The 26,765-nt window shown below is 42.0% G+C and overlaps 1 protein-coding gene and 1 long non-coding RNA gene across 4 annotated transcripts in view; one reads left to right on the top strand and one right to left on the bottom strand.

The window, feature by feature from the left end:
* The window catches only part of ADAMTS9 (ADAM metallopeptidase with thrombospondin type 1 motif 9), a 166,837-nt gene that overhangs the window by 96,528 nt on the left and 43,544 nt on the right, over nt 1-26,765 (top strand). The window contains 2 exon segments of the mRNA XM_047747329.1: nt 17,930-18,097; nt 24,850-25,023. Of these exon segments, the coding sequence (XP_047603285.1) occupies nt 17,930-18,097; nt 24,850-25,023 (342 nt within the window).
* Nucleotides 1,837-24,938, bottom strand: LOC125110273 (uncharacterized). Of its 3 annotated transcripts, none has more exons than XR_007130545.1 (5): nt 24,833-24,938; nt 17,338-17,404; nt 4,318-4,386; nt 3,740-3,861; nt 1,837-2,521 (listed from the first exon to the last, which is right to left on the bottom strand). It is a non-coding gene; the product is annotated as an uncharacterized LOC125110273 (long non-coding RNA). The 3 variants fall into 3 exon arrangements; XR_007130546.1 differs by having other exon boundaries at nt 17,326-17,404; XR_007130544.1 differs by lacking the exons at nt 17,338-17,404; nt 24,833-24,938 and having other exon boundaries at nt 4,318-5,640.

Raw genomic sequence — 26,765 nt, forward strand, 5'->3', positions numbered from 1 at the left:
GTGTGCTTCTGTTCACCCTTACATTATAACCCAGACATGAGTTCAGTGATCTGAGAGCCAGGATAAGCAGAGGGCCTGGCTTTCCATCTCTCCCCGAGAGGGTTCTCAGCCTCCACACCTGTGTGGGAAGTCCTGGCTGAAGTTCATTTCCCCCCGTGTTATTTAACGATTACCAATAAAAAGACCTGGAATGTGTGGATTGCCATGCCACCACCTTTGCTTCTTGTTTTATTTCCTCCAAAGTGGGATCATTTTCATGGGTGGTTTTAAAGACCACAACTTTCCTTTCCAAGAATTTATAAAATGGAACATTGGCAGCCAAAAAAAAAAAAAAAAAAAAAAAGAGTGTACAGGAAGTAGTATGGAAAGTAATCAATACAGGCCGAGCCTACAAAACCATTATGCGTAGGCAGATCTGCATCCCCTTTTTCCTATTTGAAAGAGGATATGCCTTGGCCAATGCAGTCCAGTAAGTTTCTACAATGATGGAAATGTTTTCTATTTTTGCTTTCCACTATGGAAGCTACTAGACCCATGTGGCTAATATGAAGCCCTTGAAATGTGGCTAAGTGCAACAGGGAGACCACACTTTACATTGTATTTAATTTTAATTACTCTACATTTAAATAGCCATCTGTGGCTGGTGGCTACCATATTGGACAGGGCAACCTCAGACAACAGTACATCTTAAGCAATTGATATTCAACTAGCCAAGAAATTACTAAACTTATAAAAGTAAATTGGAGAGAAAAACCCTATGCCAGCTTGTAAAAAGGGTCCCTAGGTAGGATGCCCTTATATCCAAGTGAGTATCATTCTCCTGCCTTTCTTCTGCTTTGTGCCTTTGTTTTGGAACACTGCAGTGGGTGTTCTCTGACAGCTGGGCATTAGAAAAAACAGGACAGTGCAAAGAGAGGCTTATCAGAACCAGCTGTCCTGAGAGTAGTAACTCCAGGGCCTCCGTGTAAAAGCAGCTGTTAAAACAACTCTCCTCTTGTGCGTCTTAGAGTTCAAGTTCATCGTGGCAGTAAGTTCAGTTAAGGAGAAAGAGTGTTTATGTGTTCAGTGGGCTGAAAGGGCAAGGCTTGATTGATGCTTTTTAGAAGATAAAAATGGGAAACACCAGGTAGTCACCTTGTAGAAGCTTGAATTCCAGGAGATCATTCCCTCTTTGAAGGAAGTTTCAGGAAGGCAGCTTTTCATATTCTTCACTGAGCCCTGTAGGTAAAGGTTGGGGAGATTAACTCTAAGGGGCTGTGTTTGAAAGACACTTCAGAAGAATCAGGGTTGAGGCAATGTCTCCTCCATCACTGTGATTCTCATCATTTAGCTTGGCAATACTTAGCCTTCCCAGTGTTAAGAAAGCCCTTATGGACTTATTCACATTCATGGCCCACATGGACACCCCCTTGAAATTAAAATGTATGCAACAAAATGGGTGCAGATTGAGTGATGATGTCATCGATACATAAAATAATTCTTAGTATCACAGAAAGTGGATGAACGGGTAGCTTCAGTTATCCACAAAAGTTATCCACTTAATTTTGGAAAGAAATAGTACTTCTTCCCATGATTATTGGGAAGGCTTTGATTTTTTTTTTATTATAACAATCACTTACATTTTGGAGCATTTACTTTTGCTAGGAATTACACAAAGCAATTCACCCGTATTTTCTAATTTAATCCTCTCTACTTGAAGAAATTAGCACCATCAGAGAAGTTAACTGGTTGGGTCTAAGTCACACTGTTGAGAAGGGACTCGAACCTGGGATTTTTCTGACTTTCAAGCCCCAGGTTTGACCCAAGATGCAATCCTCTCATTTTGCTCTGGCAACCTCTGTGGAAAGAGGAAATTTAAGATTTTCTGCTCTCCCAAATTGTAACTATTTGAAACATTCTGGAATTCCTGAGCCATTTTCAAGTTTTGCTTCAGAGCTCTAAAGGGATGGATATGAGAAAATTGTTTCTCTTTAAATTAAAACCAAATAAAGAGCAAAATTTGTGTTTTTAGAAGATTTTGAGGAAAAAAAGTATCCCCTAATTAATAAACACTTACTGGTGATATGTCTGACATTTTAATATACAAAGAGAAATGAAATATCTTGGGGTAATAAATCTAAGTGTTTTCTTTGTTCGGTGGATCCATAGATAATCAGGACAATAGATCAGATTTTGTTAAAGCCAATTAGGAGATTTTCAGATGTTTGTGGTGATAAGGTTTGCTGTAGAACATAATCTGCTACCCTACAAGTGAATAATGCAATTAAAATTTATTAAAAAGTGAGCTCGCACTGAAAGCTCTTTGTTTGAAATAAAAGCCATCAAATGCAATGAGATGTCTTCCAAACTGTTTCTTGAGCTAAAACTAAGCTCTTCTTTGGGCAACACTGAGTCTCCTCTGTTCCCATTGGTAGGACACTCTACAGCTTTGGGTTCTGTTCCTGTCTTCAGCCATCATTGTCCCCTGTATTCCTCCGTCCACATGGCAGGGGTAGGACAAGACTTGGCTATGGTTTGGGAACTGTGTGAAATAAAGAGAAGGAAAATATAATGGAAAAAAACAGCAGGTTTGCTTTCTTCTTCTTAGGTAAAGCAAAGGAAGAAATAGTCACCACATTTCAAGTGAAAAAATCTATTAACCAAATCACTTATTTAATCACCCTAAACCTTCATTTCCTTTGGGCTAAACAGGCCCACTATTTAAGCTTGTTGCCTTACTCAAAGTGGGTGTAAAATAAGGAATACTAAAATGAATGGATTAATGGATGGATGAATGAATGAATGGGCCTAGCTACTTAGGAGCTGAAATCCTAATTGCATTGGCCTAGAAATATGGAAATAAAATGCTAATCTGTATGAGGGAATAATTAAAAAGAAACAGAGGATTGGATGTTGGCGGTGTATCAATAGTGACTTCCTGACTTGGAGAGTTATATGGTATTTATGTAGGAGAGTGTCTTTGATTTGGGGAAACTAGAGTTTTAGAGATGGTGAGACATTATGTCTACAAGTCGCTCATATATACATATACACCATTATTATACAGGGAGGGAGGAATGAGCAAGTGTGGCAAAATGTTGCCAGTTGGAAGACGAGGATAAGGGAGTTCTTTGTGATGATCTTGCAATTTTTCTGTAGGTTTGATATATTTTAAAATAAGTTATTGTTAAAATTTCTTAAAGAAACATAAATAGGTTCAGAGGATGTATTTTACTTCAAAGGAAGTGAAGTGTAGGTCTGGATTTATTTAAGGACTTTAAAAATTCTGACATATTTTAGGAAGCTGTTTTTAATCTCAGATTTACACTTTCACATCATAATAAAAGTGAGGGCTACAGCCAGGGTTCAGCAAAAACAGAATCTTTGCTCGTTTTTCATTGGCTCATTTCCCATGACTTTCTCTTCTCCTCGTCCCCATTTCCCTTCCTCCCTCAGCCCCCTCCCACCCATGCAGCTCAAATGAAAGACCCTGGGGGATGATGTGGGGTTTTTTTGCTCCCCTTTTCCCAGGGAAATCCAGACTTCCATTGCAAGCCTTGCCAGTACATTCCAGTAAATACTTGGCTGTATGCAGACGCACCTTTTTTTTTTTTTTTTTTTTTTTAATCTACTGCTCCCCAGTAAAGCCCGGATTCCTTTGAAAACTAAGAGCTTTTTTTTTCTTTTTCTTTTTTCCCCAAAAATGTGTGTTGTTTATTTTCCTTGCACTTAATAAAAAGCCTTCAACCAACCAACTCACGTATTTCATTGCAGTTTAAACTCTGTTGGTGAAATCATGATTTCCCTCTTGTCATCAGCTGTTAAATATCCGGGAACCCCTTAGTGGTGGTGGGTCAGGGACGTGATGTCAGGGAGGAGGGGCTGTGCAGAAAAGTGTGTTTGTTCATTGTCGTTGAGATCTTCATTGCTGCGTACAGGGTTCAGGGGCACGTTGTACATGTCCCATTCTCTAGAGACCAGGACTTCCCAACCCTTTTAGTCTGAGACCTTGATCTTCTTGGACTGATGTTCAGAAGGCTCTTTACCACTTCCATCCACCAAAAAAAGCTCTCTGGCCCCACCTCTATCAAGTCAGTTAAAATCAATTCAGTTTTGAGAGCTTGTTGGACTTTCTGAAAACCTTAGGATAATTCAGTGCTTTTCAATTGGGAGCGATTTTTAGCCCCACCCCCACCCAGTGGACATTAGGCAGTGTCTTGGGACAAGTGTCATAGATAGGATAGCGCTGCTACCGAATTCTAATGGATGGAAGCCAGGGATGTCAATTAGCATCTTACAATGCACGGCATAGCCCCAAATAGCAAAGAATTATCTCACCCAAAATGTTGAAATAGTGCCAAGGTTGAGAAGGCCTGAAGAGACATCTGGTGAGGAGAAGGAGGATTCCTAATCAAAAGTCAAAGTTGAGGTCACAGTTACAAGCCCCATGGAACGATGCTGTTTAGCTATCAGAAAACAGTTTTCTCTGGAGAATTGAATTTCCCATTAAATATTATGTGGGATTCCAGGAAGCCATCAAGGTCAGTCAAAGATTTTCAAGGCTGAGCTGAAAGTATGAGATCTCAAAGTTGCCTTACCAGACTGAATTTGCAAATCCACAATCAGTGTCCCTCATCCTTTTTCTGGAGGGGGGAGTGGGAGGTTGTTACAAATGTATACAAATGTGTCCAGTATAATCCACAGACATTCTGCATGGCAAGTTCAGCAAGAGTAACCAACTTTAGAAAGAAGGGCATCAATGAGGATGGGTGCTTCTAGAAAACAAGGGCTACTCCAACGTGTTCATGCATTAAAATTGTTGTAACAGCCTGATAGGTCATATGTATTTGTTGCTTTTTGCCTTGTGTTTCAAGCAGTCCATGTTTCCCTCATCCACGATAGAATGCGTGTATGTAATGGTCCAGCTAGATTGAGGAATTGGTGTCAGAGTTAAATATTTAAGTTTTCCTTCAAATATTTTTTTAACAAATAGGATGAATCCCTAGTGTGCATTTTATCAGGAAAGTAGCAGATTGTGTTTTTGACTGAAGACTAAGGCAGTGATACAGCAAGTATTTCATGGGTTATAAAAAGGTATGAATCAGGATATCCCAGGCTCAGCACTGTTGACATATGAGATCAGGTAATTCTTAGCTGGAGGGGGGGGGCTGGTCTGTGCCTTGGAAGATATTTAGCAGCAACCTTAACCTCTACCCACTGGATGCCAATAGTATATCCCCTTGGTTATAATAACCAAAAATGTCTTCAAACATGGCCACATCCCCTACAGGGTAACATCACCTCCTCTCTCTAGTTCTATGGATTTCCTGCCCCAGAACTTTTCTTTCCATAGTCTAATGAGCATTAGGTGGGTATAGTCTGCAGCATTTCCCAAATGTGTTTGATACCAAATTCCCATTTTTTTAAGTCAGAGAAGACTTTAAGGTTATCAAATTGTTCCTTTCTCCTTTCTGGGAAGATAAACTGTTACGATGTAGAGATCACCAGTTTTCACCATCAATTCTGTCAATTATTTCCCACTCGTTTTTTTAATCCTTATGAGGAAGTCACACACAGGTGATCAGTTTCTCCAGAACATGTGGCATTAAATTGACTTTTCAGTACATGGATTTCTGAGGAAGAAAGTTTCTGAAGCTCTGCCTCTCCTTACCTTCCCTTTTCCGCTTTGCAAATCTTTTCTTGCTTCAGCAGGAGGCAAATGCTATATCTGTTTACCAACTGCAGCCTCCACAGGGCATATCCAGATCTGCCTCCAGAACAGCAGGCTCAGCTCTGAGAAGGAGGATCAGAGAACATTTGAGATGATGCATCTCCCAGCCCTCGAATGAAAATCAATCTCAATACTTCTCTTCCCAGAAGGTCACTAATGATGGCCCCATAAACACTAGTAGTGACTCCAAAACTTTTGGTCCAGAGAAGCTCATCAGTAGAGGAAAAGCAAGCAAAATGCCCCCAAGACACTATAATCAACCTCAGAAGTTTGGTGGTAGGACCTAAGTACTAATGAAATATTGGATTTGTCCCCCAATGTCTAAAGTTTTTTTTTTGATGGAGGACCAGAGAAAATTTTTTTAGAAGATAAGTATGCTGGTGCCCAATTTAGAAGAGATGGTTCTCCAAAAAGCAAGTGAGTGGCACCTTCCAGACTTAACTGGAACCTTGAATTTGCAATGGACTAACTAGGTAAAAAGCATTAAAAATTAGAAATTGCTTTTTGCCTTTTACCTAATTATAACCTGAATTATAAACCTAATTATAATTATGTAATTTGGAATTGTAGAAATAATAGCAAAGACCCCCATTTACTGAAAATTTCAGCGAGCAAAGTCCTGGGCCTAATGCTTTATATGCATTATTACTAGTCCTCATAAAGTCTTTGCAAAATCGACCTTACTATGTCCATCATGCAGGTAGGAAAACTGAGCTGTCAGATGGCAAGTAAGTTACCCAGCATCATTTGGTCAGTAATTCTTGAAACCAGATCTGACTGACTCCCAAGCTCCTTGCTTTCTCACTCCCTCTCTTGTAGGGCTTTCGGATATTCTAGAAATACTGATTTTGATTTGGGACACAGGAAAGAAACAAGCTCTTGCCCAAGTGGAAATCAGTTTACTCTCCTCTGCTTTTTAAACCACTGAAGTTGAGTCCTTAGTATCTGAGTGTTTTCTAAGGGTTTTCAGCCAGGTTTCCGGTTTTGTTTATTTTACTTATCAAAGTCTGAGGTAGCTGAATGTTTGTATTTTTAAACAGAACAATTTTAACAATTCACTTGGTTTTAAATAGTTTTCAAAGGAACTCAGAAATTAGGCTTGGTCACCCAGAATTCCCCAACCAGTGCTCCTGAAAGGACTTGGCTTCCCCCATCCCATGATACAACACCCTAGTATGATGAGAATTGGTAGATTTTTAAGGAGAAGTCTGCTGGACTAAGAAAAGTAGGTCTTTCTCAACACAACCTGATCCTAACACATGGATAACCCAATTACCCCACTTAATAGAGAGGCTTGTGGTGGCTAGTTTGTATAGAGTGTATAGGGTGGTGGCAATGATTTATTTCTGTCAAATTCACTGTATAATTACAAAATCTCAGGCTTGATACTGGTTTTGCAGCCCTGGATATCCTATACTCTGAGAGTCTTTTCTTTTTCTTTTTTCTTTTTTTTTTTAAGATTTTATTTATTTATTTGACAGAGATCACAAGTAGGCAGAGAAGCAGGCAGAGAGAGAGAGAGAGGAAGAAGCAGGCTCCCCACTGAGCAGAGAGCCCGACGCAGGGCTCAATCCCAGGACCCTGGGATCATGACCTGAGCCAAAGGCAGAGGCTTTAACCCACTGAGCCACCCAGTCACCCCCTGAGAGCCTTTTCTTAAATGAAACTTAAAAAAAATATATCAGGATCAAGCTGAGACACACTGTTTTGGAACAGCAGTGAAAGTCTTCAGTCTTGCTTTTAGATGTTTCCAGCCAGAACAGAGCTAGAAAATGCCCAACCCATGTAGACCCCACCTGTGTCCATACATTTCTTCATAGTTTATTTTCAGTCCGTATATTTACATTTTTCCATCTGGGAAAATTATCGCTCTAAGTTGACACGTTTGGGGAGGAGAAACCACATTACGTGACTGAAGGTCACTCCGGGTATAGGATGGTCTCAATGGCTTAGAGCCAGTGTTCGACAATAGTCTCGCCTTTGCAGGGCAGAGTAGTATTCTAAGTTCCTAGCTTCTGCCATTTTGCGTTGATTTCCCTTATATTGCTTCCTCAGGTAACCTTCCTTTTGGGTGTCTCTTATGCATTATTTAGTTCTGTATTTATGAATTAAATATTTAACCACAAGAGTACTTAGCCAGTGTTGGACTGAATAGACACAGGAGATAGGAGAGAACAATAGTTATGTATTTGGTCCCTACAATGAAACTGAGCATTGTGCAGGATACATACTTAATCCTTAAAAATTCTTGAGAGAGAAGTGCCTCTAGGTTCTTTGAGATGCTATGCATTCGCTCTTTCATGCATTCACTTATGTATTCCGTAGATATTTGAATGTTTTCTGTAAGCTTGTTACTACTCTCACCACTAGGGATATAGCAGTGAACAAAACAGACAAAAATTCTTAGAGAAGAGGGATAAAAAAACAACATGGAAGGGGGGGTGGAATGGGAACTGTACATTTAAGGAAGTCAGCCAAGTCTCCATTAAGAAAGTGACATTTGATCAGAGATATGGGAAAATACAAAATCAAGCCATATGGATATCTAGAAGAATATCCTGGGTTAAGACTCAGAGACAGAAGTATGTCAGGCACATCTTATCAACAGCAAGGAAGCCAGTGTGGTTGAGTTAGAGGAGGTGGATGATAGGATATGAAATTAGAGATGAAACCAAGGGAGAGGAACATGGGAGTAAATCATGGATGGGGGAGGAAGGGTCAGGCTATTGGAAGGATTTTTGCTTACACTCAATGATATAGGAAGCCATTATGGGGAGGAAAGTTGAGAAGGAACACGAATTTGTTTTATAAGACTGAGTCTGGCTTCTGAATTTAGAGGAAGCTATAGGAGGCACAAAGGTGGAAACAGGGAGACCATTAGGAAACCCATTGCAGTGAACGAGATGGGAGAAGACCATGAGTGAGTGGCTTGGATGCTCACAGCAGAAGTGGGGAGAATTGGTGAGATTCCAATGTATTTTTAAAGAAGTACCTAAGGATTAGCTGAGGTTTGGATATGGGGTGTGAGAGAAAGAGAGGAGTTGGAATGACTCCAAATTTTGTATACAGAATTAGCAGGATGGAATTTCCATTGACTGAAATAAAGAGGAATAACTGTAGGAAGGAGGAGTTTGTAGAGGAAGACCAGGGCTTATGCTTTGGACGTGTTAAGTTGGAATGCTTATTCAGTATCATTTCATGCCTCTGTTGAGCAGAATTGGAAAAAGATGTTTGCCATGGTTAAGCGTTTCACTTAGGATCACAAGAGAAGAAATAGTACTGGTCAAACCCAGTCTGAATGATTCCAAAACCAAATTCATAACAACCACCTCCTTCTGTCCCAAACCTTGGGTTTCCTTGAGTAGATCTCCAAATAGTGTAGGAATAATTTAAATTCACGCATTACCATCAACTTAATTTTAGCCCCTTCGAATGCCAAGTGTTTCATGTTCTAGCCATTTACATTTTAGCTGGTTTGACTTTTTGTCTCATCCTTTCACAATGGCATTTTGAGCTATTTCTTTAACAAATTGGTAAGCTGGAGGGGAAGACAAGAAAAGCCACAAGGATGAATAGTGCCTGTGGCCAGTGAATTGGTCCTATTTGAATTCCCAATAGAGCAATGTAAAGTTGGAGGATAAGCATCAAATTCAGTAATGGTTAAGATAAGCTTTTTCTGGGGCGCCTGGGTGGCTCAGTGGGTTAAGCTGCTGCCTTCGGCTCAGGTCATGATCTCAGGGTCCTGGGATCGAGTCCCGCATCGGGCTCTCTGCTCAGCGGGGGGTCTGCTTCCCTCTCTCTCTCTCTCTCTCTCTGCCTGCCTCTCTGTCTACTTGTGATCTCTCTCTGTCAAATAAACAAATAAAATCTTTAAAAAAAAAAAAAGATAAGCTTTTTCCGTTCTGCTGAGATCTATTTCTCTGGATACAGACTCAGATATGTATGCACATCTCAGCTTTTCAGTATTATTCACATCTACCCAAAAGCAAACTAACCACATAAACTACTTCCTCCCAAAAAAGTTGTAGACTTTTTCGGTGTAAGATGTCTGACATGTTGCCATGTAAAGATGTTCCTTTCACACCAAGCCAATGGAGGAAGGTCCAGTTAAATAGAGAAAGCCAGACTGGAAGAGACAATTACATGAACTTTGTCCTGGTGTCTTTTCAGTGACTGAAAGAGAGATAGACCAGTTCTTTGGGAAGAGGAAGAGGTTTAAGGGCTAGACACAGGTTGGGTAGATGGAAGTCCAGAGAGAACCTGCATGGCTTGCTTTTCAATGAAAGCATTCCCAAAGGTGACTTTAGCTTCCCAGGTCTGTTCCTGACCATAGGTGACATTAGCATAAGTCAGGAGGGGGTGTCCCTGAACATTGCCATCTTCTAGCACAATGACATCTCCAGGCAGCCTCAGTCCTGGTCTACCTTCAGAGTGCCGAGAAGTTCTGGTCACCCATCCCTCAGCCATAACTTTCCCACCAATTACTCAGGCACTTGGTCACTCACCTTTGCAATAGCTGAGAGTAAGGATCCTGGCACAAATACCTCACCCACTATCCCCCTGTCTTCCAGACCGCCTTCATGAACAACCCCGTGGCAAGCACAGAGTAGGCTTGTACCATTTTTACCTCTTTCCTGAAAGATGCCAATATCATTATTCTGCTGAAGTCAGTTTACAAAGAATCAGAATAGGCAGTGTACTTGGAAATGAGGAATCAGAGGGCCTGTTAGGGACCCCAGGGCCAGGGAATGTACTAGGCCTCAGGTGGCGGTGTACTAGGCACCACTGTCTAGTACTAATACACCACTGTCTAGTACTAGTACTAATGTACTAGGCACCACTGGCGGTGGCCGTGATAAAATTCACCAGGTGTTGCTTTTGCAGATTGTCTCGGTCTTTGGTTTTTGTCTTGATGGGGAGAAACATCATCATATTTAAACTTCTCGCAGAACAAAAGAACGAAAAGAACCTCCATTTGGGTTTCCCAATTTGCATTTGCTCATTTCATAGGCTGTTCTATTTAATGTGAATATCACGTCCCCTCCTCTCATTTGAAGTTGTTTCATTATAGAGATAGGGAGGGGGCAGCTGGAGAGCCCTGTGCCTCATCATTCATAGCGGGGATGGGAGGTGGAGGGCACGAGCCCTTCCTACCGCGTCCCCGTGTTGGCGTGGCCCCAGCATCCTCTGTGCAAGGCACATTACAGGATCACCTACTTGGCTGTCATATTGACAGCAGCCTCCAGGCGTGCTCCAAGCTCTGACATGTGAGTCCGAGTGCCTTTTCTCCCACAGTCTTAGACCTTTGTCATACTGTAAAGGCTGTCGGTCTTGGGGGCGACAGGGATGGAAGCGTGGACTCATGCCCCATCCGGCTGGGATGACCGTGACTCCCGCATCTGCTTTCTTCCCTGGTGTTCCCTGCCAATCTCCTGCTTTCTCAGCTCCTTTTCATGGTAATAAGTGCCATGGTGGTCCTGGACATAAACAGCCATCAGGCAGACCTGTCAACATTGGCTTTACGCTCTGAAGTCACAGCCCTTGTTTCCTGGCAGAACTCTCTCTCCCGCCCCAGTCATTCTGGTTCCCCAATCCCCCCATCCGGAGCCATTCTTGTGTTGTGAGAAGCCCTCACTGTGCTCACACCCAGCAGGGCACAAAGGACTGTGACCATGGCCAAGGCGGAGCTGAGCAGAGCAGGGAAGGGAGGGCATGGCCGTTCGGTAATGGTGGTCACTGGTATGGAGGTTGTGTTTCGGGACATTAAAGGGATAACCTCACAAGAAGCAAGATAATATGTACGAGCAGGAAACGGTGGAATAAAAAAAAAAAACATGGGATTCAGATGTGGGGTCTTTCTTTTTCTTACTGTCTTCCTGTCTTCTGTGGCCAGGGAGACCATATTAATAAGTAATAGTTGAAAAGAGTAGAAAGGGCATTACAGAAGAGGAGGAGGCTTCCACATTTATGTCTGCTCTGTGGATTGCTCTGTGACCTTTGGAAAAAAAAGCTCTTCACCTGCTCACATGAGTGAGATTTGACCCAAGTTCCCTTCTTCACTCAGCAAACGCCCGTGGGAGAATGCTAATCTCAGGGACTCCATTAGTTAACATAGATTTAAAAAAAAAATTACTCACCTTTCTACCCACGTGTTGGGAGATATTCTAAAAGACTCTGCTGAATAGAAAATGGTAGTAGTGGTGCTTGTGAATGGGTATTGGTTTTTACACTGTTCGCCCAAAACACCAAGAGCTCTGGCTCTATGCAGTGTCCCACTTCACCGTGACGTGACTCTGTTGGGTGTAGACAGTGCTGGGGTCCCCATTTTACAGACTACAAATCTGAGTTGAGAGAGGTTAATTTGCCCCAGATGGCCCCAAAATAAAACGGCAGATGGCGTGTCAGCCTGGGTGTGCCAGACTCCAAAACCTGTGGCTCACAATGCTGCATTTTAGAGCAAGATGGAGACAGGCAGGGAGCTTTGCTGCCACTTACGCATGTCCGCCACAGCCATGGTTCCTGAGCCATGTGAAGAACACCAGTACTTGGCCACAAGTCCCCAGGGGGGTCCTATTCTGTGCGTCCTAAGCCAGCCTTTACTCCTTCCTTGCTGTGTGACTGTGAAGCGCCATGTCTCCTTTTCTCTAGTGTTGAATTTAGAAAATAAATAGAAGGACTGAACCATCTTTGAGATGTCTTACAGCTCAGACATTTGAGATATGAGTCCTCCGTGAATTGGCAGGCCCACATCAACAGCCCGCAGCCTTCCATTCATGTCCGTGCAAAGAGCCATGCACCAGGGAACAGAAGCCGTCACTCGCCGTGTGGCACCAGACAGGCCCCATAGGGTGAAGAAACGCTGAAAAATGGCCAGGAAAAATGAGGGTGTGGCCACAGCCAAGGGGAGATCTGGCCCTTTATTTATGTGATTGTATATTTACACTCTAAGTCTTTCTTCCCTGGGTCTTAAAAATGCCGTGAAGAAAGTAGTAAGGTCAGAAACACTGTCATTGTACAGGTACTGTCTTCCCGAGGGACTGAGGAAGCAGAGGCTTCTAGAATAGTCTTGAGAGACATGTCTTTGAGGTCCTTGCTTTTTGTTGTTGCCTTGGGTCCACTGAGGTGGACAGCTTGTTTTCTTAACCAAGCCCTTTCGTCTGTGTAGTTTAAGGAAGAAGGTAGTGGTCCTGGAGCCCGGAACTAACTCTGCTGCCTCCTGGCTTTGTGACCCTGAGCAAGTTATGGCACCTCTTTGGGAGGTGCTGTTGGGCTTAAATGCTGTTGGGATTAAATGACAGAAGCCAGTGTCCTTCAGCTTAGCTCGTCATTCTTAGTAAGGGTTCATACTTAGGGTTCATACTTAGAAGGTAGCTGGTGTGATTTCCAGTAGTTCTGTCCCAGCCAAAATAGTGGTCCGAGGGTGGCCTTTTTGAATCTAAATAACTTATACCAAATCAGTTCGGCATTCACACTGTGGGTCAGATTCTGGGTGCTTCTCTCTTGGCGACATTTAGGAAAAGGGGACGTTTGGTTTCTAGCACACTTCTGTGACTGCTACAGATTTCATGCCTTCTTGTACTTCCATAATTATCCGCTGGCTGCCTCTAGCGTGGAGGGCAGTACATAAACACGGGTGACTGGCAGCCCCTGTCTTTTTCCTCCATGGCAAGTCCACGTGGTTTTCCAGCCCCCACATGGAACCACGTTGGGTGCTCTGATCCCCCAGGCTACATCCTTGTGCTCTCATCCTGGCTTGGGTGGGAGAGTATGTGCCGGCTGGTTTTGCCTTTTCTGGTCCTATGATCCTCCTACATACTGACTTCATTCATACCCATCATTGGCAAAGGCTGTCCTGGACCCTGGCTGCCAGCCTCGCATCCTTGCTGCCAGCCTGCTTTCCAGGCAAGACTTGACATCTGAGGACTTACACATTACACCGACCAAGAACCCTCAGATAGGGAGCCAATAAATCGCCCCCACAAGGTAATGTGTCGAATTTAACTGTCGTATCTTAGGGACTCACATCGATGCAGAAGTCAGTGCCTGGAAAAGGCTGGAAATGATCAGATGAAAATTTCCCTCAGCATATAAGAGCCGCAACCTGTGTTTATTTGATTATCAAAATGACAACTTCTTTAGGAAATCCTTAAAGACCTACTAATGAACCTGTTAGATATGAAAATTTCCACAAGCAGCTGCTTCTCTTCATTGGTGAGTTAGAAAGCATGAAATGAAAAGTGGTTTTCATGATTAGTTACCTTGAGAATTTCCTTATCACTTTTAGATCTTAATTTCAGGCAAATTATATGGGTGGTGAGTCATGCTGAAGTATTGCATTCTTTTTTTCCAAGTTGGTTCCGTTCAAATCCCCAAATAAGAAAAAAAGCACATAGGAATAGGTGGGAGGCAGCTAATCTAGATGCTAACCAGATTTTAAGGCATCAATATTTTTTTAAGATTTTATTGTGAAAGAGAGAGAGAGAGAGGGGAGGGGCAGAGAGAGGGGGAGAGAGAGAATCTTTAAGCAGACTGTGCACTGACTACAGAGCCCTACCTGGGATTCGATCCCAGGACCCTGAGATCATGACTTAAGTTGAAACCAAGATCCAATCCTCAACAGACTGAGCCGCCCAAGCGCCCTAAGATATCAGATTTGGAAACTACTTCGTCCATTTCATTTCATGAGAGATAGATGTTGGTTGCACCAGTAGTGCCCTTCAGATGAATTATTATCAGTGATGATGGTGATCATTCCACTGTTTTCCTTGTGCTGTTATTGTTCTCAACAGACATCTGTCTGCTTGGGCTGGAATCACAGCGGGGAGAGGCATGTAGAAAGCACTGTGGTTATGCCAGTTCGGAAACACCAGTTGTCTCTGATCCTGGTACCTCTCTCTATGGTTATTGGGATGATTAAATGAGATAGTGCAGGTCTTAGAGCAGTGCCTGGCCCATGGATGAATGTGAGAATGGTAGAATGTGCCTTTTCTAGTTCTGCCTCTCCTTTTACACTGTCCCTCTGATGCTATGGCCGATTACTGAATGGCTGTTTCCATCAACTCTCTTTTTCCCCCTTCATATTAAAGGATAGCTTATTTGTACTGCTTATATATTGAACTATCCCTATGGGCGGATTTGCTGTAAGTTCACCCACGTTCCTGTGTTTACAGGTAGGCCTGTTTCTTCACCCTCCTGAAGCCCCTGTTTGAACCCATGCATCCAGGTCTTTTGAGTTCTGTTTCCCACAAATTAAGACATCTTTGACTCCCAGGGCTATTTCCCTGTCCCTGTACATGTCATCACTATCCAGTTAGCCACACTGCAAACCTGGGAGTCCTTCCTAAGTCTTCCTCCTCCCCTGTACCCCGCAGCTGATCCACCATTTCTCCCTCAAAAGAAGTATGTCTTAAATATACCAACTTCCCCCACCCCAACACTCTGCACCCTCTTCAGAATCACCATCGCCAGGGTGCATGGGTAGCTCAGCCGATTAAGCATCTGACTCTTGATATTGGCTCAGATCATGGTCTCAGGGTTGTGAGATCAAGCCCTAGGTTAGGTTCTGCACTGAGCCTGGACCCTGCTTAAAATTCTCTCTCTCCCTCGCTGTCTGTCCCTCCCCCTTCTCTTTTTCTCTAGGGAAAAAAAAAAAAAAGAATCACCATCTCCTCTTGCCTGGACCTGTGCAGTAGCTTCCTACTGTTGTATTGTCTCCATTCTTGCTGTATTCCCATCCAATGTCCACTCAGCAGTCAGGGTAGAATTTTTGCAGCAAACATCAGACCATATTTGCCCAGATTTAAAACTCAGTAGTGATATTCCAAATCCAAGTATACGATAATGACCTGTGAGTTCTGTTGGGTCTGGCCCTGGGGGAAGCCTCAGGAGCCCTCCTGCAACCACTGCGGCTGGCTTCCCCCAGAGCACTCCAGTTCGTTGCCAAGCGGGCGTTTATTTTTGTCAACACGTGGTCACTGTTGGTCTCCGTCACTGGCCTGGAAGCTCCATGAGGGTGGGGCACGGTCAGCTTTGCTTATCACTGTGTTGCCAGCCCTTCACATATATCTTGAAACTGAGTAGGCACTCATGTGTTTATTGAGTGAACAAAGGAATTCATCCCAAATTCAAATTATGCCCCTTTGTTATCTGTCAAAGTTAAGTTTCTAAATATTCAAATTAGTCACTAACAGTAGAGATTTTTCTGTATGCAAGTCATTAGACCACTGGTTTGTAGGAGTATTTCTAGGAGCTTCATTCTATTTTTTTTTTAAAGATTTTATCTATAGATTTGAGAGAGAGAGAGAGAGAGCACAAGCAGGGGAAGGGGCAGATAGAGAGGGAGAAGCTGACTCTCTGCTGAGCAGGGAGCCCGATGTGGGGCTCGATCCCAAGACTCTGTGATCATGTCCGAAATGGAAGATGGACACTAACCAATGAGCCACCCAGGTGCCCCTAGGAGGGAGCTTCATTCTAAAAACCTTCCAGAATTATGTCCCAAGACTTTATATACATGAAAGTGCTATAGGTTGAAAGATGGTTATTTTTGTTCTGGTATGAATATTTAAATTGGTTCTCCTTCCTTCTACACTGTGTACTCTATTAAGATTTCCAGGGTCCCCTGGGTGGCACAGTCGGTTGAGCATCCGACTCTTGGTTTCATCTCAGGTCTTGATCTCTGGGTCATGAGATCGAGCCTCACATCAGGCTCCATGCTCAGCGAAGAGTCTGCTTAGGACTTTCTCTCCCTTTCCCTTTGCTGCCCTTCTCCCCACTTCCCTCTCACAAATAAATAAATAAATAACTCTTTAAAAAAAAAAAAAAAAAAAAAAGATTTCCAGAATGACAACTCCAAATTGTAATACTCTCATAAGACGGAGCTCAAAGGCAGCCAGCAATGTTTCCATTTCCTGAAGTAAAAAGTCACAGCCAAACCTATTAATACACATATTGCAAAATCATCTACTAGCTGCTGTTGAAATGTTTGTAATGATTTGTGCTTATTAGAAAAAGATGTCTGGCACATTTATGAATGATAGAACTTTGAACGTGCTTGGTAATAGCAGTTGGATTAATATTCAGCTTTGTGTTTTATAGGGCGCTATTTATCTATGAGGTACAAAAGGGCACTTTGGTAATTTACGTTAACAAAATCAGAGTTAGTGAGGGAAATGAGAAATATTGAATAGAAGGAAATGACACTTGAAATCTGTTTTCATTGCATTTTCACATTTTGTTCTTCATTCTTAAACTCATTTCCCTCTAAAAGTCAAGAACGTTATATTGGGAAATAATGTGTCTTGAAAACCTGAGCCAGCAAGCTTATGATCCAAGTGGTAATGACTTCTGTAATCGCTAATGAGGCAAATGGACGTTGAATGTCTCAGTGCACTCATTGGGGCCAGCCTCTTGCCTGTTCCACAAGAAGCTGTCATATCAAATTTTTGTCCTGACTCCATGGGCACTTTGATTCCTAAACCTTTTTGAGAAACCCAATCTGAAATCAAAGTCAAGTTTCTTAGATGTGGTCAGACAAGGTCACATTTAAAACAGTTCAGTGAACGTGCAGATCAAAGTTGAAAGGTAAAGCCTCCCTCCCCAAATTGGCACAGACTTACCTGCTTGCTTACCTTTCAGTTTCTAACGTGGCTTTTTCACCTCCTTCCCCAACCGACTGGGAAAATGAGAGTTTATCCTCTGAAAAATGGTCAAAGAGTTCCTTTAAATCATTTAATTAGGAAATTGGACACAGTTGTATTTTGGAAATGTACCTTTATCCAAATCAGTGAATCACAAGGCGTTTTGTTGAAGAGACATCTTGATCAGAGATTGCGTAAAGTGAGATGTGCAACAGGAATCCTTACGAATTCATAGTGGGACTTAAAAATCAGAATTTCGTGGTAATTTCTGGTTCCTTGGCTTTTTTTTTTTTTGCCTGAAGGGTCAGGATTTGCCCACACCCTTGAGTGACCCAAAACATGACGCAGGATTGCTGCCGTAAGGCTACAGACATTCCCCCCCCCACCCCCAGTGCCACCTTCTTGCCATTCGGAACCTTGAGATATTACCTAAAATGGCTCTAGAAAAGGGGGGATGATGACTCGTGTTAGATACGATCTTAACATCTCGCAACTCAGGTGTTTATCAAACTCCATGTGATTTAAAAACAAAAACAAAAACAAAAAACCACAACAACAACCTTGCCATTGCTTTATATTTCAGTGTTCTGTCTCTTGTGGTCGAGGGCATAAGCAACGAAATGTTTACTGCATGGCAAAGGATGGAAGCCATTTAGAAAGTGATTACTGTAAACACCTTGCTAAGCCAAATGGGCTCAGAAAGTGCAGAGGAGGACGATGCCCCAAATGGAAGGCTGGCGCCTGGAGTCAGGTGAGCGACGCTTCTCCTTACGACTGCTTCCTTCTTCCCTGCGCCATGTGGCCAACACCAGCGCGTTGGCTGTGTTTCTCTGCACAGTTCCAGCTTTGCAGAGGGGAGCTTGGGGCCCACGGGGAAGGGAACACTCTTTATTGCTCGCCGGGAGACCTGGGACCGGTGGATTTAGCCCTTGGTGCCTTGCAGAATGCCTCCAGCAGGATGGTTGTTGAGGATGAATTCCAAGTAGTAGTGGTTGTAGGTGTCAGACCTCTGGCCCAGAGTGGCCCTTCAGGATGCCTTCACTGATGGCGTGTTTTAGTCCACCCGCCCCCCGCCACCACTTAAACAACCACTAACTCAGAGTGCTGTAAGCTTGACTCTGCTCACCTGGCAGGAATTAGGTCGGGATTGAGATGCGTACAGCACGGGCTGCCACTATGAAGGATTAGTGACTAGGTCTCTGCCCCCTTTGCTTCTGCACGACAGAGGTGGGGACAGAAGAAGGAGTGCTCTCGCATTTTCTAGCTACACGACCTTGGGTGATCTGTTTAACCTTCTCGAGCCTACTTCATAGAGCTCTTGTGAGGATTTAATGCCATAATGAATGCCGAGTGCTTAGTTCAGAGGTCTTAAATCTAAGAGGCCCTCAAGAGAAATATTTTCTTTGGATGAATGTGATGTGTCTCTCAGTCGGGGAAGGGAGGGGGTGGTAAGTTCCCAAGAAAGCAATTACAGTCACACTCCACTAATTCTAAACATTTGGTAATCTAGACAGGAGCTGGGTAAGAGAATTTCCCTATTGTATTTAGCCAGGAACTTTTTGGAAGCTTCTGTTTACCTATAAACAACTGATGTGTGAACCAAAGTCGTTCACACATCAGCCTTGAGGCTGATCTCTTCATGCTACACTTGCACATCCTCTCAGCGTGGTTGAAGGTGCTTGCTTAAAAATAATAAGGTGCGGTTTTGTATATTCTGTCTTTCATGCTGCTCTTCCTCTCCGTTGCTTGACCTCTTTGTGCTTTCACTGAATTTGTGGTTCTCCAGTGCAGCCGAGAATTACCAGTGCTTTTAAGAATCAATGGAAAAGTAGGTTCCAAGTTGGAAGGTTCCAGATTTGGTTCTTTCAGAGCCTGGATCTTGAGTCCCCAGAGCCCCAGAGAAGCTCCGGATGGCTGTGTTAACGTGGGGAGGAGTCAGGAATTCTCCATCTCGCCATGACTAATGGAAAAGTCCTCTAGAAATGTGAATTTTTCTTAAATGCTCTGAGCTGGCATCATTGTCCCACATGGCGTTCCCCCCACCCCCTGCCATACGCCCCTTCACAGAAATGCAAGACATGCTTTGCATCATTCCCTAGAAGAGTAGCCTCATCCTTCTTAAGGCCTCTCTCATAACGATCGTGTGTTCTTGTTTCTGTTTTAATTCAACAGTCAAAGCTTCAGGGTCCAACCAGAACAAGTTCTTCCTCTGACTTCCCTAAGCGATCAGATTTCAAGGCAGTGTTTCATATTGGTCATCCTTAATGGCTTGTCTAAGTGACTGCTGTCATCTGTAACTCCCAGCCCTCTTATTTGGAGAACTATTCAATTCATTTATAAGCCCACAGCTAACATTATTGAAGATACGGCACTAATTAGCTTGTCCTCTTGTAGACTTTCATGCTCTGTTGCTTTTCTTTATGTTCCTTGGCCTCTACTTATCTATTTTCATCATGCCTTGAATATTAAGTTTGGAGCATGGAAATGATGCTCATTTTATAGGCCAATTTATTCAATATAGAGACGATGAAAAGAATCTTTCACTCTTTATTGGTAAACACAGTGAGTTTTAATCCAGTATTCTGGGATCTTGTTGGGAAGTCTAAAATTGCTTACAAAGCTGGGATGATTAGGTTTGAACCCTGGCGGGGTTTTTTTTTTTTTTTTGAACATAAGGTAATAGGATTATCAGAATGCCTCCCTAGAAAAGACTGCACCTGTTCAAAATGATTGCCTAAAACAGTCTAGTCACCTTTGTAGAAAATGCAAGTAAACACAGTTATGTAATGGTCTGTGGCCAGCTTTGTAATGCCCTGATTTGATGTGTAGAAATGAATTATAAAAGCAGGCAAAACAAGGTGCTGCATGGGAAAAATCTGATTATGCAATTTAGAAGTATGCCTGAAAATAATCAGATGCAGTGGTTAATGGAGATAGACAGTCTGCATGGTTAAAGATTATTGGCTTACTAATGATCCATTGGTAAACAGAAATAACCCTAAGGCAGTGATATTGAAGCAAGAGTAATGATTATCCATTTGCAACAATGTTGAGAAGATTTTATATCTATCTGGTCCTTCTGTTTTCTGCTGATACAATATTCTAGTCATCTCCTGTTCCAGGTAGGAAGAATTAGGGCCATTTCTCATCATGTCGAAATGTCTGAGGATAATAGGACGTATAGAATATTGGGCTGTGTTGATTTTCATAGTCTCACCCTCGAAATTGGTGCTTTGAGATTTAAAGTGGAATGTTTCCTTTCTCTATCTTTTGAAAATCTTGAATTTGTCAAGGAAATCTTTCCAATAAAAGGAAAGCTTATTTTGGAAAACATCCTCATTAAAATTTTAAAGCATTTTTTTTTAGAAGTTCCACATTCAATTTGTTTAGATGCTTTGGATCAAGAGATAAGGGATGCCCATGAAATTTTAAGTCAAAAATCGGCATCACGTTCTTGATTCAGTTTTGATAAATGCAAGGGCTTTGGAGTCCCATGATATAGAACCATTCCAGTGTAAAAATTGTTTAATCCATTTGTATAGAAAGGTTTAAAAAAAATGAAGGTCAGAAATCAAAAGAATGAATGATCAGCTTAGAATAAAAGTAACACTTCGTCATTGCTTGTCGATCATGAATTCACTCGGTCAATTCATTTCTCAGTCCTAAGGTACATGTCTTTTTCACACTTGAAACCCTGTATGCTCAGAACGGGTCTAACAACCAATGGAATGCCATGATTTAATTAAAATAGCCCTTTTTCCCCTTAGTGATACAAAACACAATGCTTTGTCTTGCCATCGGTGGTGTCTTCAATGGAGGGAAATAATAAAATTTTAAAAACCCTTCAGTGATAATACCACAATGGGAGCTGGCGTATTGCGTGATGAATCTACCAGCCGTTTTGGGTTAGAACTTTTCTTGTAAATTACAGCTTGGTTGTGGCATCGGATTCTGAAGTATTCTGCTAATGTTTCATGCAGAAACATGGCAAATGTGTAGCTGGTGTCCTTTGAGAAATCAAGGAAACCATATGCACATTATGCACATAGTAAGTGATGAGAAAGAGAGTTGCTTGTGTACTCTCCATTATTTCGTTTGTATTTGAACTATAAGCACTGATGTTGAATTGTTTGAATACAGGCCTCTCATCCACACTCTTGCTGACGTAGTATAGAAGACTGCATCCTATTAGCACCATATTTTAAAACTGGAAGCCAAATTCTAATCCAGAGTAGCCATGGCCCATTGCCTAGGGCAGAATTCACTTTGACTGTTTTATGTTTTTGTCTTTGCTGGAGTTGATTATCTCTGTTGTTTGCCATCTTTGTGCAGGGTCTCTCTAAAAGACTTATTAGGAAGTATAAAAGATACATTCTGTCAAATGCTTAGCATGCAGCTCAGCTCTCAGGGGTGATTTTATACTCTTGGGACACTTGGCAATGTCTAGAGACAGAACTGGTTGTCACAAGTGGGTGGAGGAGGGGAGACATGACTGCCATTGAATGGATAGAGCCCAGGGAAGCTGCTAAACTTCCTACAGTGGCTATAGGACAGCTCCAAACAATAAAGAATTATTAGGTGGAGAAACCCTAGTATGGAGTCTGGCACATAGCAAGTGCTAAGTTAAAAGGTCACTATTATTATTGGGACTCTTATTATTTATTAAAGTTGGTTCATATAGTTGTTTCTCAAGCTAGTCCCTCCTCTAAATAACATCACCACCATAATTTCAACAGTAATACTCAAAAAGTATGTAAAATACTTTCCAGTTTTCAAGTATATATATGATTCCCCACACATCAGAAGTTACAAAGAGATTCTTTTTATCTGTGGAAATAAACATCAAGGTCCCCCTATAAGTTGGGGATTCTGCACGGCAGGGAGGACAGAGAGATGAAATATAGTTCCCAGTTCAGTAGTTCAGAACTAAAAACATTTCCTTTCAAACCTGCACATTCCACGGTGGAATGATGGCAGGGGGAAACCCATTAACAGAGACTGCTCAACCTTTTCCCCCTAGGCACTAAGTAGAAGATGTACTAAATAGCACAGGAAGCATTGAGCACACACATGTGCACACACCACCACACCCTCACTATGTCCAGGGTCATGCAGAGGTCTCTCTAATGCTCCCTGATTTATTCATGGGCTTTCCATACAAACCTCAGAGAATTCACCAAGCAAGCATGGCCAGCTCTGTATGCAAATTGTCGCCTCCCTTGAGACAGCACAGGAAGAAAGTCCAACACAGAGAACTAACTCTGACTCAGTGTACTTGCTTTTGAACAAAGATGACCATAGATAGGGTATTCGGAAAGGCAAACTTTAGACTTTATGTGCACTTAAGTCATGGCAAAACTTTGCTTCTTTCTAAGCTGGCTTTGACATTATAAAAATAACAATTTTTAGCCTATCACTAAACCTTCCTGTGTCTTTATTTGCCTTTTGAGAAATTGTTGAACACTGGAGGAAGTGATTTTTGGTTAATGTTGGGTACTTGTGGCTCTTAATACGTTGCCTTCGTTGAACCATAATTAAATTACTCAGTAACACTAGCATCAAAAAGAGGTCTCATTTATTTAGAGCTTGAAGAGTACAGACTCTGAAAGTCTTTAATGTTTGTTCCTTTTTCTTTAGGTTATTAAAACATTGTGATATTTTGAATATATATCAGTCCTATGCTGTGCTCCAACTTGTCTACCTAATTATTCTTAGTCTTTCTTTGTATTTCCATTTCGATACACTCTTCTTGGAGTGTCCAGAGATATTCATGTGTGTGTGTGTGTGTGTGTGTGTGTGTGTGTGTGTGTGTACATATATATACATATATATACATATATATATCCAAAGGGTTTTTTAGTTGTCAGTGTTTGTTGTCAATGATGATGATGTTGGAACCTCTCTGTCATTCACGTAATGACTCCCCCAAGTTACAGTTCATTCATTTCCAGGGTAATCAATGGGAAATATTATACATGGAGCTCCCATGAGCATTAAATGGTCAATCTCTGTAGACAAGGCCATCACTTGTCCTTAGGAACCCTCCCATTCCACCCAGGACATAATGACTTTAAAAGTCTGGTTTCTTCTGGGTCACAGACTCATTCAATCCAATTAATACAATTAAACCCAAACAGTAGTAGCTGTGTTGCCTCAAAATATTTCCTTCTCTTCAGCTAGCTTTGATGTGAACGTTCAAGCTCTTGCCCAGCATAGACCCATCTGAAATGATATGATTTCCCGAGCTGCTCTCTAAATAGGATCAACTCTTTTCTTAAAACCTGAAATGAAAATAAAATTAATATTCAGCAGAATCTATTGGGTGTGCTTCTCACTAGTAAATTCCCATTAACCTCAGAGCGAGACGAATCCTGCTGCAGGTTAATTGGACAAGGATGCTTTTCTAATTGAAAAGATCGTGATTCTATTCTTTAAGACTTCGTCTCAGAAATGCAGCCATAATGTACGTTAAGTTTGTTTTCTCAATGCCAGACAAATTAATGGAGGCCAAGCTATTGCAAAAACTTGGTAACAATTTTAAATGGCTCAGTATAATAATATACTGTTCTTTCCAAGCAAATGTTGCCTGTAGTTTCTAACTGTCAAAACCTTAATAAAGACAATAATTCTTGGCCTGCCCATAAGTGAGATTATGAAACCCAGCAATGAGGAAACCATCAAAAAATTAATTTAAAGGAAAGTTAATTGCAGACTTAATATGGTGTTTTGCAACTTGGTCAACAAAATGTTTAGCCTGATTAACAGTATTTTTCAAGGGTTGGAAACATGACGCCTGCCCAAGGAAATGGTTTCTCCTCGTCAGCTTTTATTCTCCATATATCCATCTAAGGTTGTAAATAGGCTCTAATACTTCTGTGAAATTCAGTAGTTAAAAAAAAAAAAATTTCCTTTGTCTCCAGAAATAGGAGCAAGGAAAGGAAGCGATGAAGAAAATAATTCTACTTATAAGGCCCTAAAAGCTTTCATGATTTACTCCCCCTGGGTTATACTTTTAATCTGCCAAGAATCTTCTTGTACAACAGCACTGTGTCTCCAATTTTCAAGAACTTCCAGTCCTCTGGGATAGAAATCATTTGGGGTTTTTATTTCACATGGCAGCACTATTTATTTCAAGATTGGTATTAAATGTTTTATAATCATCTTTCCCAGCCTCATTCAGTCTCCAAGAGTTTGGGTAACTTTAGAGGTTCCCCAAGACTCGAATACATATCTCACTCACCAGCCCTGAACGACAGTTAAGTTTGCAGATTTAAGATATTATCTTGGGTCCCTTTCATTGGAAATTAGAAAGCTTTGTAATAGTGGTGAAAGTCAGTGGATTAGGAGTGCATTCCCCATGCCTGTGACCCTTCTCCACCCCTGCCACACACACACACACACACACACACACACACACACACACACACACTCTCACGTACACACACACACACACTCACACCCCAAATGACCCAAAGCTCCCACTTACACGGTCTTTCTTCTTAGTGCTCTGTATCCTGCGGCCAAGGCACACGGCGGAGAAGTGTGGGCTGTCAGATGGGAGCACACAAAATAGCCAGAGAGTCCGAGTGCAACCCGTACACCAGACCAGAGTCGGAGCGCGTCTGCCAAGCCCCGCCGTGTCCTCGCTATGCTTGGAGGGCAGAGGAATGGCAAGAAGTAAGTAGAGCCATGAAGTGGGCACCTGCCAGGCGTTTCGCTCAACCCCCTTGCAATCACCACATCCTTTACCCTGAAATGACTTCAAGCATGGTGACAAGGCTGGCTCTTTCCCAGAAGGTTTGCTGTCAGACGGCGAGCAGTTCGCTCCGACCAGGGTGGGAGAGCTCCTCCTTTTTATGCAGTTCCTACGTCTGTGTTCTTGAATGTTCCAAGTCGGGCTGCCTCCAGAAACACTGTATCAGGCCTTGGGCCAAATGCATACAGCTATCTTGCACAAAAGGAGGGGGAGATAGAAGACATATTTTCGATACATATATCCCAACTTGGGCATCCCGTATTAGTTCCACCAGCCACAAGGCAGACTCCAGGTAGGACCTGCTCTGCGTGTGTCTCCTTTTGTGACTTTGACTGTCAAGTCCAAGACAGACACTCTTGTGAATCCCTGATTAATTAGTGAAGCATTTCCAACATTTAAAAAAAAAAATGATGGAATCTGAAAAACAGCTCAGTGGCTACAGGGATAGACCTGTTTTTCTCCCTCTCCAAGTTAATGTTTAGTTAAAGAAAACACTGTGTGTCCCTGGAGAAAAGTCTGGCTAGAGAAGGTAAGACTGGAGGAAGAGGGAAGGTTTGGTTTCAGAAGAGAATACATTGTAGAAAGAGGGGAAAGAGTATAAGAAAGCAAAACGGAGTCCTCTGACTTTGGAATGAAACAAAAAGTACACACTGTCAGCGCTTTAGTGATATGAATAATAAGGAATTTCCCACCAAGAATGGATTTTAGAAGAGGGAGAAACCGTGGTGGGCTCAGTGCTCTGAACTTTATGCTCATCCCCTTGGTAGGCAAAATGGGTGTCGCTATTATCATCCCACTTTGCAGCCAAGGAAACTGAGTTCTGAGAGCCAGTGTCATCTGTCCCAGTGTCACATGCCCAGCAAGTAGAAGGAGTAAGACTTGATTCTAAATGTAAACCATTCTGAGATACTACCACTGCAGTTTAAAAAAAAAAAAAAAATGGCACAAGTGCTCCTAGCAGTACCACTTTATTTTTTTTTCCAGGTGTATAGAGATATAATTGGCATATAATATTGTATTTATTTTAGGCGAAAACATGATGATTTGATATATGTATCTATTATAGAATAATTACCACGGTATGTTTTTAATAAGTGTTATAGTTAAATTTTCTCACCTCACATAGTTACAGGCTTGTTTTTTTTTCCCCTGGTGATGAGAAATGTTAAGATCTACTCTCTTGGCAACTTTCAAATATATGATACAGTATTGTTAACTACAGTCACCCTGTGTATATTAGATTCCCGGGACTTATTTCTGTTATAGCTGGAAGTTTGTATCTTTTGACCCCCTTCACCCAGTCACCTAGCCCCTACCCATCCCCTCTGCCAACACTGATCTGTTTTCTGTATCTACAGGTTTGGTTGTCTTAAGATTCCATATATAATTGAGACCATACAATATTTGTCGTTCTCTGTCTGATTGATGTCACTCAGCACAGTGCACTCAAATTCCATCTGTATGGTCACAGGTGGCAGGATTTCCTTCTTTTTATGGCTATTATATCCCATTGTAGATGTCAATGTAGATATAGATATATACATTTTTTAATTCATATACCCATTGATGGACGCTTAAGTTGCTTCCACATCTTGGCTATTGTAAATAATGCTGCAGTGAACGTGGGTGGGGGGAGCAGATATCTTTTCAAATTAGTGATTTT

This window comes from Lutra lutra, chromosome 1 (assembly GCF_902655055.1).
Source record: "Lutra lutra chromosome 1, mLutLut1.2, whole genome shotgun sequence".
In the NCBI taxonomy this organism is placed as follows: Eukaryota; Metazoa; Chordata; class Mammalia; order Carnivora; family Mustelidae; genus Lutra; species Lutra lutra.